Source organism: Prionailurus bengalensis, chromosome A1 (genome assembly GCF_016509475.1).
Source record: "Prionailurus bengalensis isolate Pbe53 chromosome A1, Fcat_Pben_1.1_paternal_pri, whole genome shotgun sequence".
Taxonomy (NCBI): domain Eukaryota; kingdom Metazoa; phylum Chordata; class Mammalia; order Carnivora; family Felidae; genus Prionailurus; species Prionailurus bengalensis.
The window spans coordinates 116139650-116164276 of record NC_057343.1 but is presented as its reverse complement, the minus strand read 5'-3'; the positions used below and the strand labels follow the sequence as shown (position 1 = coordinate 116164276).

General features: G+C 39.4%; 3 protein-coding genes across 5 annotated transcripts in view; 1 reads left to right on the top strand and 2 right to left on the bottom strand.

Annotated features, from left to right (window-relative positions):
• SLC23A1 (solute carrier family 23 member 1) overlaps positions 1-6005 on the top strand; it is a 15412-nt gene extending 9407 nt beyond the window's left edge. For both annotated transcript variants that reach the window (XM_043572600.1, XM_043572515.1), the window contains 2 exons: positions 342-605; positions 5609-6005. In XM_043572600.1, the coding sequence (XP_043428535.1) occupies positions 342-586 (245 nt within the window). In that variant the 3' untranslated portion in view covers positions 587-605; positions 5609-6005. The remainder of the gene's footprint in view (positions 1-341; positions 606-5608) is intronic.
• Positions 4052-24627, bottom strand: PAIP2 (poly(A) binding protein interacting protein 2). Of its 2 annotated transcripts, none has more exons than XM_043572802.1 (4): positions 24508-24627; positions 8948-9111; positions 7370-7549; positions 4052-5065 (listed from the first exon to the last, which is right to left on the bottom strand). In XM_043572802.1, exons 2-4 carry the CDS (start codon positions 9083-9085, stop codon positions 5009-5011), a joined length of 375 nt encoding a protein of 124 aa, XP_043428737.1. In that variant the 5' UTR covers positions 9086-9111; positions 24508-24627; the 3' UTR covers positions 4052-5008. The 2 variants fall into 2 exon arrangements, with proteins under 2 accessions (XP_043428737.1, XP_043428658.1); XM_043572723.1 differs by lacking the exon at positions 24508-24627 and adding an exon at positions 24210-24356.
• Positions 10777-12515, bottom strand: LOC122479001 (protein BEX5-like). Its single transcript, XM_043572917.1, has one exon. It carries the CDS (start codon positions 11244-11246, stop codon positions 10905-10907), a length of 342 nt encoding a protein of 113 aa, XP_043428852.1. The 5' UTR covers positions 11247-12515; the 3' UTR covers positions 10777-10904.

Sequence of the window (24627 nt, the reverse complement as noted above, 5' to 3'; positions counted from 1 at the left end):
TTTCTGCCTGTTTCTTCATCATATAAATTTGTATAATAGTACCTGTATACTTCCCACAGGAATGTTTTGGAGAAATGAGATAAAGAAATGAAAGCACTTAGCACAGAGCCTGGTACACTATAGATACACAATAAATACTAAATATAACCAGTACCTTTTAGGGTTTCCTCGAGCTCTTGCCAACTTAGGAGCTGAGAATTGTGGATTCAGTAACTTTTCAGTCCCAGAAAATAATTGAGAATGAAGACCATGGATTCCAGAAGTCTGCCTTAGGACTAGGTTATGGGAAGGGGAGGTAGTGGAGGGTTGCTGGCCCTGGTAATTTCTCTGTCCTCTTCCAGGGAGCCCAGAGGAACGAGGTCTAATACAGTGGAAAGCTGGGGCCCATGCCAACAGTGAGATGTCTACCAGCCTCAAGAGCTATGACTTCCCCATTGGGATGAGCATGGTAAAGAGGATTGCCTTTCTGAAATACATTCCTATCTGCCCAGTCTTCAGAGGATTTTCAAGGTCAAAAGCCCAGCATCCAGTTCCAGAAGACACTCCAGATAACATACGTACTGGGTCTGCGTGCACCAAAGTCTGAAAAATTACTTCTAGGAAAGGTAGGATGTGTTAGATGGTCTTTTGTGGGAGGGTTGAAAAGTCATATTCTTATGCTTTAACCAAAGAAAAACAAAACTACTCAATTTCCACTTTTGTGACCTATTTCACAGTCTTTAAGGGGAAAGTAGATGGGTACAAAGTGAAAATATGGATTCTGAATGGAATTCCTTAGTTATTTCATAATGAGAGTAGAACTTCTCAACTGATGTGGGTCACTAAGAAGTTACAAGTATGCTGACACACTGACCCCTTCAGCAGTCTGAGTATCTAGGCAGGAAATGGGTCAACTGCAGCCCATGAACCATAAACTCTAGCCACAGATAGCCCCATCCTTGCACTCCAGTATGCTAAAAAAAAATAATACTTTATGACATGGAATAGGTTGAGAAATACTGACAATGCACAAGAACACGAAAAATCCTCTCAGGGGCACCTGGATGGTTCAGTGGTTAAGCGTCTGACTCTTGATCTCAGCTCAGGTCATGATCTCAGGGTTGCAAGTTCAAGCCCTCCGTTGGGCTCCTCTCATATATGCTGCCTTGTTTCAATAATGATCATAAAATAAGAACCCCCAAATCAAAACAGGATGACTTCAATTACCTTAAAACTATGACACACAGGCCCTAATGGGGTGATCTGTCCAAAGGGCTTCAAAATGGAATAGCTGATGCTCTGAAACTTTCCATCTCTACCTGTAATGCAGATGTCTGATTCCAGTTAAACAGCTAAGGAGTTTTAATGTATAGTTTCCCTGACAAGAAAAGTTCCAAAAGGAGCTAGAGTGTATTATGCTAAGTAAGTCAGAGAAAGACAAATACCATACGATTTCACTTATATGTGGGAGAAACAAAACATGAACATATGGGAGGAGGAGAGAAAGACAGAGGGAAACAAACCATAAGAGACTCTTAACAATAGAGAATAAACTGAGGGTTGATAGAGGGAGGTGGGTGATGTGTGTTAAGGAGGGTACTTATTAGGATGGGCACTGGGTGTTGTATATTAGTGATGAATCACTGAATTCTACTCCTGAAACCAATATTGCACTGTATGTTAACTAGCATTTAACTAAAATTTGAAAAAAAAAAGTTCCAACAAAATTAGAATACTCTAGGGATGCCTGGGTGGCTATTTGGTTAAATATCTGACTTTGGCTCAGGTCATGATCTCGAGGCTGGTGGGGTCGAGCCCCACCTCAGGCTCTGTGCTGATAGCTCAGAGCCTGGAGCCTGCTTTGGATTCCGCGTCTCCCTCTCTCTCTGTCTCTCTCTCAAAAATAAACATTTAAAAAAATTAGAATACTCTTTTAATAGTAATAATAACAATCACTTAAACAGAACTTTCTATGTGCTGAGGACTATCTTAAGTGCTTGATGTGTATTAACCAATCACACAATCCTAAGATAGATACTGTTATTACTACTGTTTTATTTAAGAAATTTTTTTTGTACTCCTTTACACCCATTGTGGGGCTCAAACTCACAACCCTGAGATCAAGAGTCACATGCTTTTCTGACTGAGCCAGCCATATGCCCCATTATTTCTACCATTTTAAAGAGGTGGAAACTAAGGCATAGAAAAGTGACTTGTCCATGATCAATAGATTCACATCTAGGAAGTCTAGCTAGTCTTTGCTTTTTTTTTTTTTAGTAATTTTAGTAACTGTGGGGCGCCTGGGTGGCTCAGTCAGTTAAGCATCCGACTTCGGCTCAGGTCATGATCTCACAGTTCATGGGTTCGAGCCCCACGTTGGGCTCTGTGTACTGACAGCTCAGAGCCTGGAGCCTGCTTCAGATTCTGTTGTCTCCTTCTCTCTCTGTTTCTCCCCTGCTCATGCTTTCTCTCTCAAAAATAAAGATTAAAAAAAAATTTTTTTTTAAATTTGAATAACTGAACTTCTATTTTTTTTAATGTTTATTTATTTTTGAGAAAGAGAGAGAAAGAGAAGAGCGTGAGCAGGGGAAGAAGGGTGCCCCATAGTCTTTGCTCTTAATCATTAGCTTACATCATTACTGGAGTTTATAATCTCCAGTTATACTGCACTATGATAATTTGGCATTATGTAGAAATGAACTCATCTGCCCCTGTCTAAGCTTAGAGAAAAAAGGATCTGTAAGCTTCATACATTTGGCAGCCAGCTGTGCCACCTGTGGTACTTAGCTATTAAGAGACATAGGGGACTGGCTGTATCAAAGCTCCAAAAAGAAAGAGAGCCAAGTAGAATCATTTCTGCTTCAGAGTTTCTTAAAAATCCACTTGTTTTGGGGTGCCTTGCTGGCTCAGTCAGTAGAGCATCTGACTCTTGGGGGTCATGAATTCAAGCCCCATGTTGGGTGTAGAGATTATTTTTTGTTTTTAAAGTAAGTTCTGCACCCAGTGTGGAGCCTGAACTCATAACCCTGAGATCAAGAGTTGTATGCTCTACCAACTGAGCCAGGCAGGTGCTTGAGATTACAAAAAAACCACAAACCACAAAAAAACAACAACCTACTTGTTTATTGTCTTTTAAGGTAGCTATTAAAAAACACTGGAGGGGCGCCTGGGTGGCGCAGTCAGTTAAGCGTCCGACTTCAGCCAGGTCACGATCTCGCGGTCCTTGAGTTCGAGCCCCGCGTCAGGCTCTGGGCTGATGGCTCAGAGCCTGGAGCCTGTTTCCGATTCTGTGTCTCCCTCTCTCTCTGCCCCTCCCCCGTTCATGCTCTGTCTCTTTCTGTCCCAAAAATAAATAAACGCTGAAAAAAAAAAATTAAAAAAAAAAAATAAATAAAAAACACTGGGGCATTTGGGCACACCAAAGGATCCCCCACAAAGAATGTGAACCAGACTATATGGCCTTCTCAATTCTGAGCCCAACAAACTCAAGAAAAGCATAACTGAGTAGGGCCATAAGGTAGAATTGTATGTAGAACCAGGGAATTGCTAGTTGGTTGACAGCCTGTCCCAAGATAACGATTATCCCAAAATAAAGTACTTCACCCCAGGAACAAACTCCTTTAATACTTCACCTCAGGAACAAACATATAAATAAGTTTGTGAGGGGAAAACAGGGATGGCCCAGGTGAACCAAAATAGCAAACGAGTCCAATCAGACCAGCAACGGCTTGTGAAGGGCAGAAGCCAATGGAGATTATACTAGACTAAGGTTACCATTACACTGGTTAGCCAAAAACCTTCTTAAGGTGGACATCCATAACTGCCCTGACACTGACTGCAGCCTGAGGTAATCACAGTGGCTTACAGAAGGGGAGATCAGGTTTGTTTTACTGCTACATTTTGGACAGATACATGCGTAATGACACACTTGACACTATGGAATTTAATAAAGCCTGCTCTCTTAGCAATTCTTGCCAGTAGGGTTGTCCTGAAGTACTGAACCCACAATACAGTGAGTATCAATCACCACAGGAGAGTCTGCACTCAAGCACCAATAAACACAACCATCAGCTCAGTTCTACTATTATTTATTTTTTTAAATATTTTTGAAAAAATATAATTTTTTTACAATATTTTCAACTTAAACACTATTCACACTGAACACGTATGGCAGCTTAACCTACCCAAGTATGAAGTTTAAGAAGCCAAAACTGTTCTAGCTTTGTTAAAAGAAAAGTTGTGCTGCAGACCATTGTAGTGATGGTTAACAAAGCAAGGAAAAGCACCACTCAAATCATGTTACAATTTCTTTGTTCAATTGGATTATGGTGGGTCAAATGTTGCACTTCACATAGGCATGGCTATGATGCAGTGACACCTGAGAAGATGCAATACTTCCTCAGATCTAACACTAGGAGGATTCACATTTCTTACGTGATAACATACCATAAAAGCCAGGGTTAGTTCTCATCATGAGCATTACCTTATAACCTCAGTAACCAAAGACTTACTTGTCTATAATGAATTGTTTCCAATTAATTAACAAGGCCTTCTTCAGAAAAAGGAAATTCTTCTTGATAGTGACAAATGCAAATTTAGTAAGTCTGAACTGAGAAATTTGCCTAACAACTTGAACTTAAATTTACTCGTTAAAAAAAAAAAAGTTTGGACATTAACAACGGTTAGCTAACGCTCAGGGACCAGTTTAGCCTCAAAAAAGGCAATTCACGAAGATTTAGAGGTCATTTTAATTTGGCGCTTTGTTACATCTTGACTGGTGCTTCTTTCCTCGCTGTCTTCACATCAAGCCATGGGGCCAATTCTATTTTCAGTAAATGTTTGACAGCTTATTACTTAATAACAGTCTCAGCACTTTTATTAAGCATGCAAGACTAACAAAACTTTGGCAATGCATAAGTGTAACACAGTGACAAGAGAGAGCTTTTACAATTAAGTCTTCTAATACTGCCTTCACAGTGTGGAAATTGTGCTACATCCACCAAAAGAGGGCCCCGTCTACTCAAATATTTTAGTACTTCACCCCAGGAACAAACTCCTTTGCATTTGGATTCAGATTGCTCTTGACCTGGAAAATAAGTACATAAAAAATCAAGTTCATTAACAGATGGCTTCAGATACTCAAAAGCATTCAACCCAGATCCACATGCAAAAAATATCTTCCAAAAAACGTAAGACAAAAGAACTCCAATTGTACGGTTAAACTTAACCCCAAAAATCTTATCTATAGAAGGGAAAGAAGGAACCAGAAGTAAACTATATATATTATGTATGCGTGTATATATATATATATATATATACACGCATACATAATATATGAAAACTTATAGCCTTCTAAAGAGAAAGTAAAAATTGAAATTAAATTTGCTTAAGTGTAATCAGAAACCCACTATCTACACACAAACTAAAAAGGTGTCACTGAATAAGGAATTCTGTTCATTTAACTATAATATTTGATTTTAACAGTTTCATACTATGCAAAAATATTAAACAAGTATTGAAATGATGATTAAAGTGGATTGGGGAATTGTTTATGGATTAATTTTGCTTATGATCCTCATTGAAAATATAGAGTTGTCTTTCTAAAACTGCTGTATTCTAATTACTACAGGAAGCAAGGTTTGTAAAAGGAAAAGAAAACTACATGGGGAATGAGAAGACCCTAAGATGGAATTCCAGCTCTGCTCTAAACTAACTTCCTATGAAAGCCTGGATAAGTCACTCTCTTTGGAACCCTATTTCTGCATCAGTTAGAGGAAGAATTGGCCAAAGTCTTTAAGAGCCAGTATTCTAGATCTCTAAATCTTGACTTTCCTAAGCAGACATGTCAGACATTCCACAATAGGTGGAAATCTGCCTCCACCATAGTTGATAAAGATGAAAAGAAATCAAGATGTATTACAGGGCCTGAAATGTCAGAATACTGGTAGGCTTTTAGATTGAATATGATCCCTCTATGCCACTTACTTCATGACCAAAGTATATTAAATAACATCTTGAAGCAACAATTTAATATTAATTTTATAATTTATATACAGCCATTTCCTTGGACAGGACATACTCTCACTTCTCTCAAAGGAAATCTATCTAAACTTTAAAAGTGTAAAGTTTAAATTAAAAAAAGCATTGTTCTTGAATGTGCAATCTTTTGGCAGCTACAAAAGAATGATAAGGAATTAACATAATCTCAAATAGACCAAGAAGAACAAGCCAGTTTCTAGACAATGAAATTGTATTGGGTCCAGATTAAAGTTATACATTATGACCAGCAAAGGACTTCACTCATCAGAGCAACCAGGATTATTTGTGGAATGACTAATGTAGTCATAAGCAAGCATATCACAACAAACTATTGAGATCACACATCTGCTCAACTGGGTTGTCATTTACTACAACAAATCTGTACTACAATGTAAATTTCACTGTTCTCCATACAGCCCTTTAGAAGAATGGTTCCCAAATGCCTGATGGGGCAGGCTGGCAGTATGCCCTAGGAGTGCTTTTTATGCCTAGACAACTGGTTTGCAAGTCTGGGATCTAGCTAAGGGACTTATTTTTGGTTTTAATCCTTCACAGGTAATTATGATATATCGCCAGGTTAGGAAATCAATGCACAGTGAACAAAAAATAACTGCAAAAAATATTTGTGAGTCTAGGAGTAAATCCCAGAGAACTATATTGTAAAAGCAAGTAGAGACTGTCAATATGGACAGAAAGGTCACCATTATGACTTTAGATCATTTTATCTTACTTTTAGCAAACGATTCATCACGTTCTATTCTAGCACTGATGCCTATTTATCTTAATTCCTGAAAAAACTTACTGCAAATGTACCTACCGTCCCCAGCAATGAGACATAGAGAGTAGGTAAAAATGTAAATAGGTTTTTGTTCCTTTTCTGCCAAGAGCTTGTAAAAGTCCATATGAAATCCCAGTTCCAAATGGAGTTAGGGTAACTCAATGAAAATCTTGGGGCAGGAAAAAAAAAAATCTCCAAATTTTCACCTTTCAGATAAAAATGTGCAAATTTCGCCAAATGTTTAAGAAAAAAATTAATGAGCAAAACTTCCTCATCAAGCTACTTTTGTATAGGCAAGTCACATGGACATACCAATATCCTAGAGTAATATAGTTATCAAAACTAAAAGTAGTGGCAAGAAGTCTGTTAGCAGTCTCAGACTAGCTCCAGAGTGTTGCCAGAAGTCACTCTAAGTCATAAGTGAGACTGAGAGGCCCCTGCTTCCATAGAAAGAAGCAGTACAATTTCTGAAGGGGAAGAAATGTAGAACTCTTGTTAAACAGATACTGCTGGCTTTTCCACTTAAGGGAAAGATGAGCTAGTTTTTTAAAAAGATGAAAAATAACTTTTTACCACAAGATCTTCCAGAGAAGAGCCATCACTGATAACAAGGTCATTAAATTGGTCTTGGATTTGGTCCATAGTTTGTGGGAGATCTCGAGCTGGAATAAACCACTCATGTTCCTCTTCTTCTTCCAGCATTTCTTGGAAACAGCGTTCAATAAATTCTTCTTCCCATAACTCCTCTTCTATCTGGATTTATAATAAATAAAGCATCACTGATAGCACAATTGGTAATGTGTCACTAGGAATGTGTCACTAGGAATGATTTAAAATATCCTGAATTAAGGCATTTAAGGTGTGCCTGGGTGGCTCAGTTGGCTGAGCATCCAACTCTTGATTTTGGCTCAGGTCATGATCCCAGGGTTGTAGGATTGAGCTCTCTGCACTGGGCTCCGTGCTGGACGTGGAGCCTGCTTAGGTTAGGATTCTCTCTCTTCCTCTGCCCCTCACCAGCTCATGTGCATGCTCCCTCTCTCAAAAAACAAAACAAACAAACAAAAAAAAACAAAACAAAAAAACAGAAACAAAAAAAAAGCAATTTAAAGCATTTAAAAACACACTATTTTAACCTTCTTCTCTGCTCCTGTGCCAAGAAAAAAAAAAACGTTTACTCTAAGACTAGGGAGGATCTGTTTAAGGTTTTGCTGTCTTTATGTGTCCTAGCAGAAAGTGGGGAAGTATTAAATAAAGGAGTGCTTTCATTGAGGAATGCCTATTGGAATTACCTGTGATACTTTACAACTGCGAAAACCCTAAACCCAACCAAAAATGACTAAAATTCTGTACAGGGTAGGGTCAAGGCATGGGTAATTAAAAACAAATCCAAACTAACAAAAACAGCCCAAATGATTCTCACTGAATTAAGACTACACTGTTTTACTCTAGAATATCCATTACTGGATATGGTAAAATCCAGCTGACTACTGATTACCAAAGCCATGATCAGGGAGGAACTAGACAAAAGATGGGAACAGATGCCAGAAATATGGAAATAAAAGACAACATTCATCAATATCTGAGCATTCTCTAAAGAGAACAGTGGTGGCAGATTTTCAGGCTCATCAGATTGAGAACCTCAGGTGAAACACAATTCTGTACCCTAGTAGCTAGGACTATCTCCTCCTGCTTTCTACTCTTTTAACAGCAATCTGATTGGTGCATGGCAATGGATTCCAAACCTAACTGTACACTGGAACCAACTTTATTTTTTTAAGTTTTATTTTCAAGTAATCTCTACACCCAATATGGGGCTCGAACTCACAACCCTGAGATCAAGAGTTGCATGATCCACCAAATAAACCATCTAGTTGCACCCCATCTTGGAGCTTTTAAAAAACAAGTTTCCTAGGCTCTACCCTAGTCCTCCTGAATAAGAATATCTGGGGTGGAATGCTGAAAAAACCTCCCTAAATTATTTCAGTGAGCAGATAAACCTGGTAGTAATCAGCATCCAAATAAAAGAGTAGTAGTGGCACATTAATCCATATATTTCATATATAAGGGACGAAATAAAACACGCTTCAGGGTCAAGTACTGAGGGCTGTTATGGGCTACAAAAGAGAGAGTATGTTTGTACATAAAACTAACTTGTCTGTTGAATTCCTCTTCATTTTCCATCCACATGTACTCTGCAAATGGATTGTCATCTTCATGAGAATGACCATTAATAATCACATCTTCATTGATGATGCTTGGGCTAGTACTGCTGCGACTTGGATCTTTCATGGTTGGCGTTAGTTGTCGTTTTTAACCTTAAAAGAAAAACAATAGTTAATTGTGTTAGTCATTCTTTTGGTTCTTAGTGAGCAGCTATTATCCCCAGGAATCGTGGTTAGGTATTACATGCACATGATGTATTAAGGCACATGATAAACCAAGCAAGTGGAAAGTTTCATTTTTTTTTTTCTCAAATGATCCCAATATTTAAGAAATTGCTGAGAATAGCCTAGATTCATCTAGTGCTTTCTGGTAACAGCAAATGACGGTAATCAACAGCTTGAACGTAATTCCCAAATCAACCAATTTTTTAAATACTGGATATCTCTTGCTTTATAAAACAAGCATGGTCTGGAAGATCTAAATCAAGTGACTTTATGAAAAGCAAATTCTACTTTTAACAGGTGATATTAAAAAGCTCAGAGAGGGGCGCCTGGGTGGCTCAGTCGGTTGAGCGTCCGACTTTGGCTCAGGTCACGATCTCGCAGCTCGTGAGTTCGAGCCCCGGGTCAGGCTCTGGGCTGATGGCTCAGAGCCTGGAGCCTGCTTCCGATTCTGTGTCTCCCTCTCTGCCCCTCCCCCATCCATGCTCTGTCTCTCTCTGTCTCAAAAATAAATAAACATTAAAAATAAATAAATAAATAAATAAATAAAATAAAAAGCTCAGAGATTGCAAATGAAAACAGACTTTTAATAACCTCTTAGTTCCTCAGTCCCAAGGTAAAGAATGCTGTGGATCTCTAGACTTCATAGCACACTCTCTATTTGCTTTGTATCTCTGGGTCCATGTCGAATTTCTCCATGTCTGGATCTGTCCACTGTACAATGATTTTCAAGCCAAGTAATTTCATGTGTGTGTGTGTGTGTGTGTGTGTGTGTGTGTGTGTGTGTGCTATTCTTCTTCTTCTTCTTTTTTTTTTTTAGAAAGAGAGCACAAGCTGGGGAGAGGGGCAGAGAGAGAGGAAGAGAGAGAATCTTAAGCAAGGAGCTCAATCCCATGACCTGAGCTGAAACCAAGAGATGAACTCTCAACTGACAGAGCCACCCAGGTGCATCTATTTTTAAAGTGTTTAGAGAGAGAGAGAGAGAGAGAGAGAGAGAGAGAGAGAGAGAGAGAGAGAATGAATGAATGAATGAATCCCAAGCAGGTTCCACACTCCGTGCTGAGCCCAACTTTGGGCTCAATCTCACAACTGTCAACAGTTGGATGGTTAAGTGACTGAGCCACCCAGGTGCCCCAATATGCATGCTTTTAAATGAGAGAGTTTATCTACAGACTGCTTTTTAAACTGCTTTACTACCTTCACAGTATGTAATAAACTTTTCCATGCAAGTTTCTGAAACTCCCCTGCTGACAGAAAAACTTCCAGACTAACTCAAAATGAAATATCCAAACAGAAAAACGACAGCCCACTTCGGATCCTCTGTTCCCCCTCTCTCTGCCCCTCCCGTTTTCTCTTTCCAAAACAAAACAAAAACAAACAACTTTATTAAAAAAAAAAAAGATGGGCGCCTGGGTGGCTCAGTCGGTTAAGTGTCCGACTTCAGCTCAGGTCATGATCTTGCGGTTCGTGAGTTCAAGCCCCGCGTCGGGCTCTGTGCTGACAGCTCAGAGCCTGGAGCCTGCTTCAGATTCTATGTCTCCCTCTCTCTCTCTGACCCTCCTCCATTCATGCCCTGTCTCTCTCTGTCTCAAAAAAAAATAAACATAAAAAAAAAAAAAGAAAGAAAGAAATATGACAGAACACCAGATTCACAGCAAAGGGTACATCAAGAAAACGTTACTTTGGGAAGCAGGAGGTTTTATTATTAATATTAACCTCAGCATTCAAGGCATAAGATAAAACTCATCACGATGGTCAGGATGAGGGGGATGTCCTATAAGAATGTGCAAACTGCACCTCAAATGAAGCTCCCTAATTTTCCTCCTTATCTCTCTCATCTCCTCCATGAACCGTTCCATATCATCATCAACTCCATCTATCATATCAAGGTTACTGACAAGCCTATTGGGCATATCCTGTCTAACATCATGGGCAGGTGAGGCCCAACCTGTTCTAATATTTACTCCAGGCTCCTGGCCTTCACCACCTCCCAAAGGATGGGCTTCTTCTGCATTCTGCACTGCAGCCTGCTTTTCTCCTATGCTTTCCTGGGAGACCTTTTCCATGTTGAGATTTCTTTTCCTGCTTCCTCTTCCTACAGGGATCAGAAGCAGTCTTCCTCTCTTAGCCTTGAAATTTGCTGCACCAATGGACCTAAAGACCTGTTATGGATAAGTCAGCTTTTATGACTTCTTCCTTCCCGGGGCTATAGACTCACCCACCTTCAAAGCAACAGCAAGCAGGTGCACAGCCACAAAGGACTACCAGACTCCAACTAGTTCAAGCATCTAATCTCTTTCTATGTGAGTAAAAACACAACAATATCTAATATAGTAGACTGGGTTTCTTATATACTATTCATTAAATGATAACATGATCTAAACCAGTTGATACACTGCTGGCTAAAAGTGTGAAACTTAAGGGTCAGATTCTACAATATTCTACCAATTCATTAAGTATGAAATTGCTAAAAATGAGTTTACATGAGTCACTTGTACATAAATTCAAACAGCAGCGTGACGTGTGCCAAAGGAAGAAATCAGCATACCTAATATGAGAATAGAGTTTAAAAAACTTCAGGTGTTCTTACTCCAGTTATAATCAAGAAAAACACTAAAAACTAAAACATCCTACCACAAATAGTTTTTTCCTTGGGTAAGGTTCAGGGAGCACTTGCTCTATATGTATTGCCAGTCCTAATTCATTATTTTTTTTAAACTTTTTTATCAAAGATATTCATTCTCTGTTTTCTGTCCTGTCTTTTATAGTGCCTTCTATTATTTTCATTCTACCCACACCTTAGCACATAAATCTCAGTCTGTCTCTGCTTCTCTTTCACATGTATACAATAATAAATAACTAGGGCAGCAGTTCTTAGTAACTTATATTTGAGGACCTCTTAACAAATACAGATGTCACTACCATGATGCTACTGTCAGTAGTATTCAGTATTTCAGAAAATACCTGTGTTTCAGGATATAAACACCCCAGCCCCAGCTTAAGAGACTAAATTCACATTATATGAATAGTATGAGTTTTCATTATACATACGTACTCTTAAGGTTAAATCCATAAAAGGAATCTAAGAAAGGGGCACCTGGCTAGTTTAGTCAGTAAAGCATGTGACTCTTGATCTCGGGGTTGTGAGTTTGAGCCCCACACTGGGCTGTCTGTTGTCAGCGCAGAGCCTGCTTTGGATCCTCTGTCACCCCCTCTATTGACCTCTCCCCGACTTGCATGCATGTGCTCTCAAAAAAATAGCAAAACAGGGGCACCTGGGTGGCACAGTCGGTTAAGCGTCCAACTTCGGCTCAGGTCATGATCTCACAATCTTGTGAGTTCAAGCCCCGCACTGGGCTCTGTGCTGACAGCTCAGAGCCTCAAGCCTGCTTCTGATTCTAGGTCTTCCTCTCTTTCTGCTCCTCTCCTGCTTGTGCTCTCTCTCTCTCTCAAAAATAAACATTAAAAAAATAAAATGTCTCTTTAAAAAATTTTAAATAAATATGCCTCTGTAATCAAATTATATCTACATGTAAAGGCAATCTATTTTTTTTTAAAGTCCATTCAATTTATGAGCACAAGCTTATTGTAAACCATGAAAAATGTGCCTCAGGAAATTCTATAGTCTGAGAATCCCAAAGGACTCCCCTCTCTCTTTGATGCCTACCAGTAAACAAAGAAAATATCAACAGTGCTTAGCAAAAAGGACCCAATCCCTGTATTTGACAAGGCTCTAGGTCAGCTTTTTTGCTCATTATCACTTCATCAAACAAGCTGTGGCTTTGGCATAAATCCTAGAGAGAGTCCATAAAGGACTAAATAAAATTATTTTATTAAGCAATATTTGGGAAACAAATCATAACTGAAACCAAAAAGAACAAACTGGAGCCCAAACACTAATCTTGTATCTTAGACAGCTGAGGGAAGGAACAACTGCTGACCAAATTTCTGGCTACAGCCAGCCAGGTGAAAGCCAGAGGAGTAAGGATCATTTTCTTTCAGAATGTTGACGACTTACAATTATTGAACATAAGGTATTCTAATATAACGTGATGTATCAAATTTTAAATTTTTTTTCTATGACTTGTTCTTGACCCTTCTTGGACTTCTTTATACTGGATCCTCTGCATGTTCTGCTGCTTTTAAAAACTGGGTATAGGATGGGGTGCTTGGGTGGCTGAGTCGGTTGAGTGTCCAACTCCAGCTCAGGTCATGATCTCATGATTCGTGGGTTCGAGCCCCATGTTGGGCTCTGTGCTTACAACTTGGAGCCTGGAGTCTGTTTCAGATTCTGTGTCTCCCTCTCTCTCTCTGCCCCTCCCCAACTCACACTCTGTCTCTCTCTCAAAAAGTAAACATTAAAAAAAAACAAACCAACAACTGCATATAGGATCACCTAGTTGGCTCAGTTCATATAGCATGTGACTCTTAATCTTGGGGTCCTGAGTTCAAGCCCCATGCTAGGTATAGAGCTTATTTAAAAAAATTGGGGGGGGGGCGCCTGGGTGGCATAGTCAGTTATACGTCTGACTTTGGCTCAGGTCATAATCCATAGTTTGTGAGTTCAAGCTCTGCATTGGGCTCCGTGCTGATAGCTCAGAGCCTGGAGTCTACTTCTGATTCTGTGTCTCCCTCTCTCTCTCTGGCCCTCCCCTGCTCATGCTCTCTCTTTCTCTCAAAAATAAATATTTTTTTAAAAATTGGGTATATAGTTCAAATACCATAAAATTTATTATTTTATTTTTTTAATATGAAATTTATTGTCAAATTGGTTTCCATACAACACCCAGTGCTCATCCCAACAGGTGCCCTCCTCAATACCCGTCACCCACCCGTCATCAACCCTCGGTGTGTTCTCAGTCTTTAAGTCTCTTAAGGTTTGCCTCCCTCCCTAACTTTTTTTTCTCCCGTTCCCTCCCCCATGGTCTTCTGTTAAGTTTCTCAGGATCCACATAAGAGTGAAAACAAATGGTATCTGTCTTTCTCTGTATGATTTATTTCACTTAGCATAACACTCTCCACTACAAAAGGCCATATTTCATTCTTTCTCATTGCCACGTATTCCATTGTGTATATAAATTTATGATTCTAAAGTGTCGGATTGGCATTTGTTAAAAACAGTTAAAGGCAAATATAGCAGCCAAAGCCACCTAGGGCAAGGAAGAAGAGATGTGGCAAACAAAACACCAAGAAAAAAGCATGGGAGGAAAGATGGGTGAAGTAAATACTTTGGGCATAAGGGCTTTGAAAAGTTCCTGTATATTCTAGGGAACCAAGGCCCTGGGCAAGTCCAGTGCTGGGAGCATGCTCAGAAAAGACCTGAGGGGTGCCTGGATGGCTCAGTCAGTTAAGCGTCTGACTTTTTTTTTTTTAACGTTTTTTATTTATTTTTGGGACAGAGAGAGACAGAGCATGAACGGGGGAGGGGCAGAGAGAGAGGGAGACACAGAATTGGAAACAGGCTCCAGGCTCTGAGCCATCAGCCCAGAGCCTGACGCGGGGCTCGAACTCCCGACCGGGAGATCGTGACCTGGCTGAAGTCGGACGCTTAACCGACTGCGCCACCTAGGCGCCCCAGCGTCTGACTCTTGATTTCAGCTCAGGTCATGATCTCATGGTTCGTGATATAGAGCCCTATGTCAGGCTCTGTAGTGACAGCATGGAGTCTGCTTGGAATTATCTCTCTCCTCCTCTCTCTCTGCCCCTCCCGCAAGTACTCTCTGTCTCAAAATAAATAAATAAACATTAAAAAAAAAAACAAAAGACCTGTGAAGGCCCTATACTCTGGGTGACCTTCAGTATATGCACATAAAGTGAGGGCTAAGAAAGCTGTAAAATGCTTGAGTGTTGAAGGTATGCTCAACATAAACAAGAATCTACCTACAAAGACTGAATTTTTTTGTTCATAGGTATTTAAGAAACATTGTATTTAAAAAAATTTTTTTTAACGTTTATTTATTTTTGAGAGAGAGAGAGGGAGGGAATAGGGGAGGGGCAGAGAGAAAGAGGGAGACACAGAATCCAAAGCAGGCTCCAGGCTCCGAGCTGTCAGCAAAGAGCCCGACGCAGGGCTCGAACTCACAAACCACAAGATCATGACCTGAGCCACAGTCAGACACTTAACCGACTGTGCCACCCAGGCACCCAAAGAAAAATCTTTTAAAGATTTTTATTTTATTCTATTTTAAGCAATCTCTACACCCAACGTGGGGCTTGAATTCACAACTCCAAGATGAAGAGTTGCATGCTGTACAGACAGAGCCAGCCAGGGACCTCAGAAAATCTCTTTTTAAATAACTATCTGACCACTAAGCTAAAAGGCTTCAACGGCCATACACATACAAAAAGAACTCAAACTTTTATAAAATTAGTTCAGAAAAATCACTAAACAGATCAATAACAAGCAGAACAAAAACCCTGTGGAAAGGAGAATCTGATTTTTAATGGCACTACATTATAATATTAATGTCCAGTTTTCAACAAAAATGAGGAGTCATGAAAAGAAGTAAGAAATATGGCCTATACACAGGAAAAAACAAACTTCCTTGAGGAAGCCTAGACATTGGACTTATAAGACTTTACATCAAGTACAAAATAACGAAAGGAAACCATAATAATGAGGTCTCATCAAATAGAGAGTATCAGGAGTGATGGGATGGCTCAGTCAGTTAAGTGTCTGTTGGTTTTGGCTCAGGTCATGATCTCATAGTTTGTGGGTTCAAGCCCTATATCCGGCTCTGCGAAGACAGTGCAGCATCTGCTTGGGATTCTCCCTCTCTCTCTGCCAGTCCACTGCTAATGCTGTCTCTCTCAAAATAAACAAACATTAAATAAAGGTGGGGGGTCACCTGGGTGGCTCAGTTGGTTAAATGTCTGACTCTTGATTTCAGCTTGAGTCGTGATCCTGCGGCCGTGGTATCAAGCCCTGCATTGGGCTCTGCACTGAGCAAGAGCCTGCTTGGGAGTCTCTCTCTCTGTCCCTCTCTGCCCCTCCCCTGCTCATGTGCTCTCTCTCAAAATAAATAAACATGAAAAAAATAAAGAATATCAATATAGAAAAATTATTAAAAAGAAACCAAACGGAATTTCTGGAGTTGAAAAGTACAATAACTGAAATGAAAAATTTACCAAAGGATTACAACAGATTTGATCAAGGAGAAAAAAAATCAAATTTAAAGATAAATCAATTGAGATTAATGAGCTTTGGGAGGGAAGTAAAACAATGAAGAATAATGAACAGAACCTTAGAGACCAGTGGGCAACTATCATACAAATAATCTCAGAAGAAGACAAGGGGCCAGAAAAAATATTTTAAGAAATAACGGCCTCTTGGGATGGCTGTCTGGCTCAGTCAGTGAAGCCTGGGACTCTTGGTCTCAGGGTTGTGGGTTTGAGCCTGCATTAAGTGTAGAGATTGCTTAAAAATATATACATATATATATTTTTAAGAGAGAATAAGTAAGCAGGGGAAGAGGGGTAGGGGAAGAGGGGCAGAGGGAGAGAGAAAGAATCCCAAGCAGGCTCCATGCTCAGCACAGAGCCCGACGTGGGGCTTGATCCCATGACCCTGGGACCACAACCTGAGCTGAAATCATGAGACAGATGACTGACTGAGCCACCCAGGTGCCCCTAAAAATAAAACCTTTAAAAAAAGAAAATAGTGACCCCAAACTCCTCACACTTGATAACGCATCTGTATGTATTACTCTACATATCCAAAAGCTCAACAAATTCCATGCAGTATAAACTCAAAATGATCCACAATTAAGACACATTATAATCAGATTACTGAAAGACAAAGAGAAGAGATTATCTGCAATACAAGTGTCTCTTTATACAAGGAATCCTCAAAACAAGATTAACAGTTGATTTCACATTAGAAACCACAGAGGCCAGGGGTGCCTGGGTGGCTCAGTCGGTTAAGCATCTGACTCTTGATTTTGGCTCCGGTCAAGATCTCATGGTTCGTGAGTTTGAGCCTGTGTAGGCTCCGCACTGGCAGTGAGGAGCCTGCCTGGGATTCTCTCTCTCAAAAATAAAATTAAAAAAAAAAAAAAAAAGATAAATATTTACAAACCAAGATACAAGAGTCAAAGTGCAGAATATCAAAGGGAATTTTTAAAAGACAAAAAACATTATTTTCAAAAAAGTGACAAGAAAAACCATATTCTCAGTAATAAAAAGCAAAAAACTAAACTGAAAGAAAACTGCTAGAATGCCAGACCCTGGCAGAAAACAGCTTACAAACATAAATGAACTAGAATATTTCCATTGTTATTATTCAGGAATAGTTTGAATAATAAGAATGATGGGATCCTGACATACGAATCTAAAGTTACATGGGCTCAGTGCTCTTAAAATATCTTTAACAACCTTTAATTTTGTTTTTCTTGTTATGATTAGTGTATTCAGGTTTTTTACCTCTTTGGTTAATTACAGTAATTTACATTTCATTAAAATTTCATTTTCTCCGCAATTTTAATTTTGTTATAAAATTGCAAAGAATGTAACTATTCTAACTTGTTTCATTACATATAATTTGATTATATGTTCCTTTTCCTCATTTAGAGATTTATCTTAGAAAAAAAACTCCAGGGCGCCTGGGTGGCGCAGTCGGTTAAGCGTCCGACTTCAGCCAGGTCAGGATCTCGCGGTCCGTGAGTTCGAGCCCCGCGTCGGGCTCTGGGCTGATGGCTCAGAGCCTGGAGCCTGTTTCCGATTCTGTGTCTCCCTCTCTCTCTGCCCCTCCCCCGTTCATGCTCTGTCTCTCTCTGTCCCAAAAATAAATAAACGTTGAAAAAAAAATTAAAAAAAAGAAAAAGAAAAAAAACTCCAGGTTTGCAATGTGCATACCTGTGAGTCTAATAAACTCTTCCTATATATGTATTAAGAGGAAGATCCGTGAATTTCAAATGCACAGAATCTCTGAGAACATATAAAACAGAGAAGCAAATCATATCTGATAAGGAACTTGTATTTAGAATATATAAAGAACTATTACAACTCAATAAAAATGACACAATTTAAAAATGGGCAAACAACAGTTTTCCAAAGAACATACAAATATCAATAAATACATGAAAAAATACTCAAAATCATTAATCATGGGGGAAATGCAAATCAAAATCACAATGGGATGTCACTTTACACTAGAATGGCTGTAATAAAAAAGATAACAAGTATTGGTGAAAACGTGGAGAAATTGGAACCTTCATTTACTGCTGATGTGCATGTTAAAATGATGCAGCTGATTTGAAAAAGTCTAGCAGTTCCTCAAAAGATTAAACATGGAACCCGATATTTATACTAAGTATACATCCAAGAGAAATGAAAATATATGCCCTACACAAAACTTGTACACAAATTTCCGTATCAGTATTATTCATAATAGCCAAAAAGTGAATAAAACCCAGTGGTCCACCAATTGATAAATACTATGTGGTATCTCCATACAACAGAATATTATTTGACAATAAAAAGAAATGAAATACTTGATACACGCTGTATCATGGATGAACACTGAAAACATTATGCTAAGTGAAAGAAGCCAGTCACAAAGCATTACATACTGTATGACACCTAAGGAGTATGAGGTTTCTTTCTGGGGTAACAAAAATGTTCTAAAATTGTGGTAATGGATGCACAACTCTCTGAATATCCTAAAAACAACTCTACTGTATACTTTAAATGAGTTACAGGCAGTGAATTATAGCTCAGTAAGAACTGTTAAGGGGCGCCTGAGTGGCTCAGTTGGTTAAGCATCCGACTTCAGCTCAGGTCATGATGTTACGGTCCATGAGTTCCAGCCCCATGTCAGGCTCTGTACTGAAAACTCAGAGCCTGGAGCCTGTTTCAGATTCTGTCTCCCTCTTTCTGCCCCTCCCCCACTTGCACTCTGTCTCTGTCTCTCAAAAATAAACAAACATTAAAGAAGAAAAAAAAAGAACTGTCAAAAAACAACACTCAATGCCTACAGAGATAACTGGGTGGGGAGAGACACTGTTACATTCATCCATTGAATTTTGAATGGATACCTATTAAAAATTCAATTTTAGTAAACAAAGCCCCTACTTTAATTCATTTTTTCTACATATTTTTATTTTATCAATTTGTTTTTTCACTTTATTTTCCCTTCACTAAATTTCTACCAATTTGTTACTCTGATTTTTAAGTCGACAAACGTGTTTATTTTCAACCTTCCATTTAATAAATGATTTGTATCTATAAATTTTCCATGTATTTTGAATTCAGTTCTCATCAAGTTTAGGTATTTACAAATTATTTAATTTATAATGAGCCAGAGATTATTTCGAAGAATATTTTTACATTTCCAAATGGTTCTTTTGTTTACCCTTTGATGCCCTGATTTCTAGTTTGACTTCATTATGTTATAAAATGTAGCCAGTGAAGCACCTAGGTGGTTCAGTCAGTTAAGTCTGACTTAGCTCATGAGATCATGGTTAGTGGGTTCAAACCACAAATCAGGCTCTGTGCTGACAGTTCAGAGCCTGGAGCCTGCTTCAGATTCTGTGCCTCCCTCTGTCTCTCTGCTCCTCCCCTGCTTGTGTTCTCTCTCAAAAATAAACATTTTAAAATGCAGCTAGAAAAACCTTCACTTTTGGGGCTTATTATTGTTTTGTTTGCAGACAACTATGGTTTTTGCAAACCCCTTGGGTCTAAAGAGAGAAATGTCTGACTTCTATTTCTAAGGTACAAAAAAATATGTATTTACATATCTACGTTTATATCTAAATCTAAATATAGATACATAAATGGTCTTTTTTTTTTACTTGATCTGTTAAATTCTGAAAGTGGTCTATTCAAGTCCTATACTCTAAAAGTTAGACTATTTGAACCAGTCTCAGAGATTTATCATTTTTGATAACTGATGGTTGGTTTTATGTCTTCCATCATAATTTTTAAATTTTTCTTATAGTTTCTCATATTGTATTCCTGTAGTGTTTATTTTCCTATTTTTAGGAACTCTGCATACCAGTGAGTGTAATAAACTCATATTTTAAAAAATATTAGATTTATTTTCTGTGACTTAGAAACTACTAAGGAATCTCAGTTGGTTTTCTCTCCCGTGTCTGAAATATAATTGAGATCAGTACTGTAAGTTTAAGGTGTAGAGCATGATAATGTGACTTACATCTATTGTGAAATTAAAATAGATTTACATAGATTCCTACCATTAAAAACATGCTCTATGCACCTCCAAACAATTCAAGACATTTAGAATGCTTTTCCTTGTTCAGGGTCTCCAACCCAATCCCTGCTCCCAGACAAGGAAAGAACCTTTAGAATGATTTTACTTATCCCATTTCCTTCCTCCCACTCCATCTCCTTTGTTTTGTGGAAATAATTTAAGCAGTGTTAGTTCAATACTGTTTGGTTTTGCTTTAGGTATAGATCTTTTAGAATTTTTTAACCAAACACAATTAACATTATTGTCTATATTTTTACTAGATTATTATCATTGTTTCTTTTATTCACAATCTTCCCCTAACTTGACATCTTTAATATTTCTTCAAAAGGTCATGCAAAAGTATTAATTTCTCAGCCGTTGCATGTCTCAAAATGTCTTTTGCTTTTCTATTTAAATAATATTAAATGGGACAGACTTAGACTTGTCTTTTCTATTATCTGCAAATATTCCAGCTTTCATTGTGTCAGTTTTTCTTTTGCAAAGATCCTGCTCATGGGGCATGTGGTGGCTTAGTTGGTTAAGCATCTGACTCTTGATTTCAGCTGAGCTCATGATTTCAGGGTTGTAGGATCAAGCCCTGCATCCAGCTCTGCGCTGAGGGTGGAGCCTGCTTGGGATTCTCTCCCTTTCTCTCTCAGCTCCTCCCCTGCTGTCACCCCCTCTCTCTAAAGAAATAAACATTAAAGTAAACAAATAAATATGGTTTCCAGCAATGTCCATTCTTTTATATTCTTTATGAAATTTTAAATTATAAAAATCTTTTAAGTTTTAGAAACTTCTCCCTAGTTTCATCTCTAAAGTATTCACATTAAAATTTAAATACAGTTCTCTCTTTCCTTAATCTGACTCCACAGACACCTTTTCTTATTCCATTGGACTCTATTTTGAACAATTGTGACTCCTTAACCTTATTTGCACACACACACATTACTATAATTAGTTGTCTCTCCAGCAGTGAAAGAGGATAAAGAAACCTCTGCTTCTGCTTGTTTTCCACTCAAGTTTGTAAGCAGCTTTGAATTTTTTGTTTTAATGTTTGGCAGTATAATGATTAAAAGCAATGGCTCTGGAACCCAAGGGCAAGTTATTTAACCTTTCTGCGTCTCAGATTTCCCATCTATTAAATGGTAATAATAATAGTATCTATGCATAGAGCCTAGCACATAACAGTATTATCTATTTTGGGGCTTATTAAACATTTATAGCAATTAAAGGTTGTTAGAGCAAGGTATAAGGTAAAAAAAATCACATGTCCCAAAACCTGTAGGAGTGAAACAATGTGACAGAAGGAGGACTATAATCGTAATCTTAACAAGGTATAACAAAGGTGATCTGGTGAGAGTAAGGATGGGTCAGCACTGCCTATCATCACTACTGGATAAAAGCTCAAAGAACATCAGAAACACCAGCCTTATTTATAAAAACTGACACAAAAAATAAGCAGAAGGAATTCAAACCTCTATATCCACACTATCCAATGTGGTGGGGCCAACAGCTATGTATGGCTAAATAAAAATAAATTAATTCAAACTCAATAAAATAAAAAATTTAGTTCTTTAGCTGCACTTGCCACATTTCAAATGCTCAACAGACATGTGCTATTAGTACTTATTGGACAGCACTGCTCTAAACAGTAAGGAAACCTAGAACAACAAAAAAAAGACTGTTACTGGAACTGAAACTTAGGCTGTATCACATGCAAATTACTAATGTACCTATGCAAGAGGGTGGTCCAGATCACAAGGGGTATAGCCTGGGCAACTTTAATCTTACACTGGGTCCGAAACTAAGATACGCCACTAACAACCTACCAGATCCTGGGTATGTCACTAAACAGTAAAATGGTTAAGAGCACATAATCTCTGGACTACTTGGGTTTGAATTCCAGCTCTTACTAGCTGTGTACACTGGACAAGTTAATTCACATCTCTCACTTGTTAGCTTTATTTTACAGTTGTACTTACCACCTAGGGAGGGTGAAGATTAAATACTTGTAAAAACACTTAGAACAATGCTTGGCATTACTAAGTGCTGTGGAAATATGTGCCTAATAAAATAATTTCTCAAACTTCTATTTCCTCAATTTCAAAATGGGCAAGATAAAACTTGCTCTGCCTTTTTCACAGGTTATAATAAAGTCTGTAAATTACAAAAATATGTAAAATCACAAAAGAAAGGGGGCTGAAGCCTTATTTTCTACCGTCTTTCACCTCCCACATTATCAATGAAATTGCTATGCTAACAGCATTTTATAAATGTTTACATTTTCTATTAAAAGTGGAGCATCACTCTCTACAGTCAGAAAGGGGGAAACCTGAATAAGGTGTACAGTGCCTACTGAAGGAAAAGCCTACGATAAACTTACTCTGTTCCAAAGAGGGTAGAGATCATCTACCCTAAGCAGTAATATACATTATAAAAAAACTCTCTAAGCTCCCAGGACTTTAAACATTACTTCCATTGCTTAACAACCATCCTTTAAAGAAAGAGATAAATAGGCAGTAATTTTTGTAAGGTTACCTATCTTTATTTATCGTAGACACTTATTTGTGAGAAAGAATTAAGTTTTGTACGAGTTCACAATTAACAAGCAGCATAAACAAGCTAATTTGCCCCAAATATCCTTTCACAAATTGGAATCAGAAGCACAAACCAGCAAACACTGGGAATCATATTTAAATCCTTACAGAAACCTTTTTCTTATTTATAAACGTAACTTGAAAATGCAAACCAACACCTGCTCAACTGCAATTTGTGAAAAACCATGCCACGAGACTACAAGATTAGCCAGCGCACGAAAATGGGAATTTGTCTTCTGTTGTAACGTCAAAAGCTGTCAGCTGTTATTAGACTTTTTCCCACGGCAAACTGAAAGCCAAATTCTTTCTAGAGTTTGTGGTTTCCATGAGGTGATGGGGCTGCAAAATCAGGGAGTGCAAGACAACAAAAGGAAGCAGAAAAGGCCTCTTTTTGAGTCACCAGAAAATACCACTGCCGGCTGCTTCAACAAATGTTTTGAAAAAACAAACTTCACCGCAAGCCATATAATTTTAGTGGCAGTGGGGAGTAAGCGTATAGTGGAAGAGAAATTAAAAAGGAGGACCGGAATCCAAGAATGTGATTAGGCGGGCCGTTGAAGTTCATCTAGTTTCCAATACTCCCGGAGCACGGATTCCAGCCCTTCTATCAGGAGCATGGGAAACAATATAACTAACAATAAGGAGTAAGGAAAGGTGAAGAAACAGGAGAAAGCGGATCCGAAAGGTACTGGCCAGTGGACGGTTGTAGAAAGCTCCCCTCGGACGCTCGCCAGCCCGCCAGTCCCTCCGCCCCTCTCTTCCCCAACCCCGGCAACGGGAGGAGCGCGCACGCGCAGCAAGTATGGGCTGCGCGTGGCGACGCGCAGGCGTAAACTGGGGAGAAACAATGAGCTTTGTTGCCGAAGCGGCAGTGGGGGGCAGGGGAAAAGGGTACCCGGGGGGAGGTGAAGAAAGTGGAGGGAGGAAGGGGGGCCACGAGAAAGTGCTATCCCGGCAACCCTCGCGCGCTACCGAGGACCCGGATAGAGTGCTGCGAGATCCAAATCATAAATAATAATGACAATGAGAAAAAAAGCGACGGCCATTTCTCAAAGAAGAAAGAGTCTAAGTCGGTCCCAGCTCATCCCTCAGATCCGACTGAAAGACGCAAGGAGTAAGGAAGCCATACAAGGCTTGGTGGCCAACAACCCAGGGGACCCTCAACCGTCGCCAAGGTGCTGTCCCTCGACCGCCGGGGACGCCGCACCCTTCCGGCCGCTCCGCCCGAGGGAACCCCTCACCCAGTGCACGGCAGCGGGGACGGCAGCCAACGAATCCGGTCGGCCTCCGCGGATCTCCACAGGCAGCGCCGCTCCCCCGCTCGACGCGCGCTTCGCCCGCCGCCTCCCTTCTCCAGTCCAAACAAACACCCCAGCCCGGAAGTGACTTCACTTCCGCCGCCGTCGGCTCCGCCCCCTCGTTCTGTCAACGCTGCTGTCTGAAGCCACTAGAGAGCGCGCGAGAGAACGAGCGACCCCAACGTTCGCTTCATATCCCAGGCTGCACACTTGTGCATGCGCAACGACCTCTTCTGCATACCTGGCACACGGGTATACTGGAAGTCGGGAAATCGTGTCGCATTCTTTCTGGGAGACTGGAGCTGGGCCGAGCCTGTGCCGGACACCCGTCTTTCAAGAATGTTGGCATGCAGTGAGTGGG

What these genes read in the sequence shown, in the direction of transcription:
- PAIP2 (XM_043572802.1), bottom strand. Translation starts at nt 9,085, where the DNA reads ATGAAAGATCCAAGTCGCAGCAGTACTAGCCCAAGCATCATCAATGAA. An exon ending in AAGAGGAATTCAACAGACAA is followed by an intron (nt 7,550 to 8,947) that starts GTTAGTTTTATG and finishes TTATAAATCCAG; the next exon opens with ATAGAAGAGGAGTTATGGGA. An exon ending in CTTCTCTGGAAGATCTTGTG is followed by an intron (nt 5,066 to 7,369) that starts GTAAAAAGTTAT and finishes CTTATTTTCCAG; the next exon opens with GTCAAGAGCAATCTGAATCC.
- LOC122479001 (XM_043572917.1), bottom strand. Translation starts at nt 11,246, where the DNA reads ATGGAAAAGGTCTCCCAGGAAAGCATAGGAGAAAAGCAGGCTGCAGTG.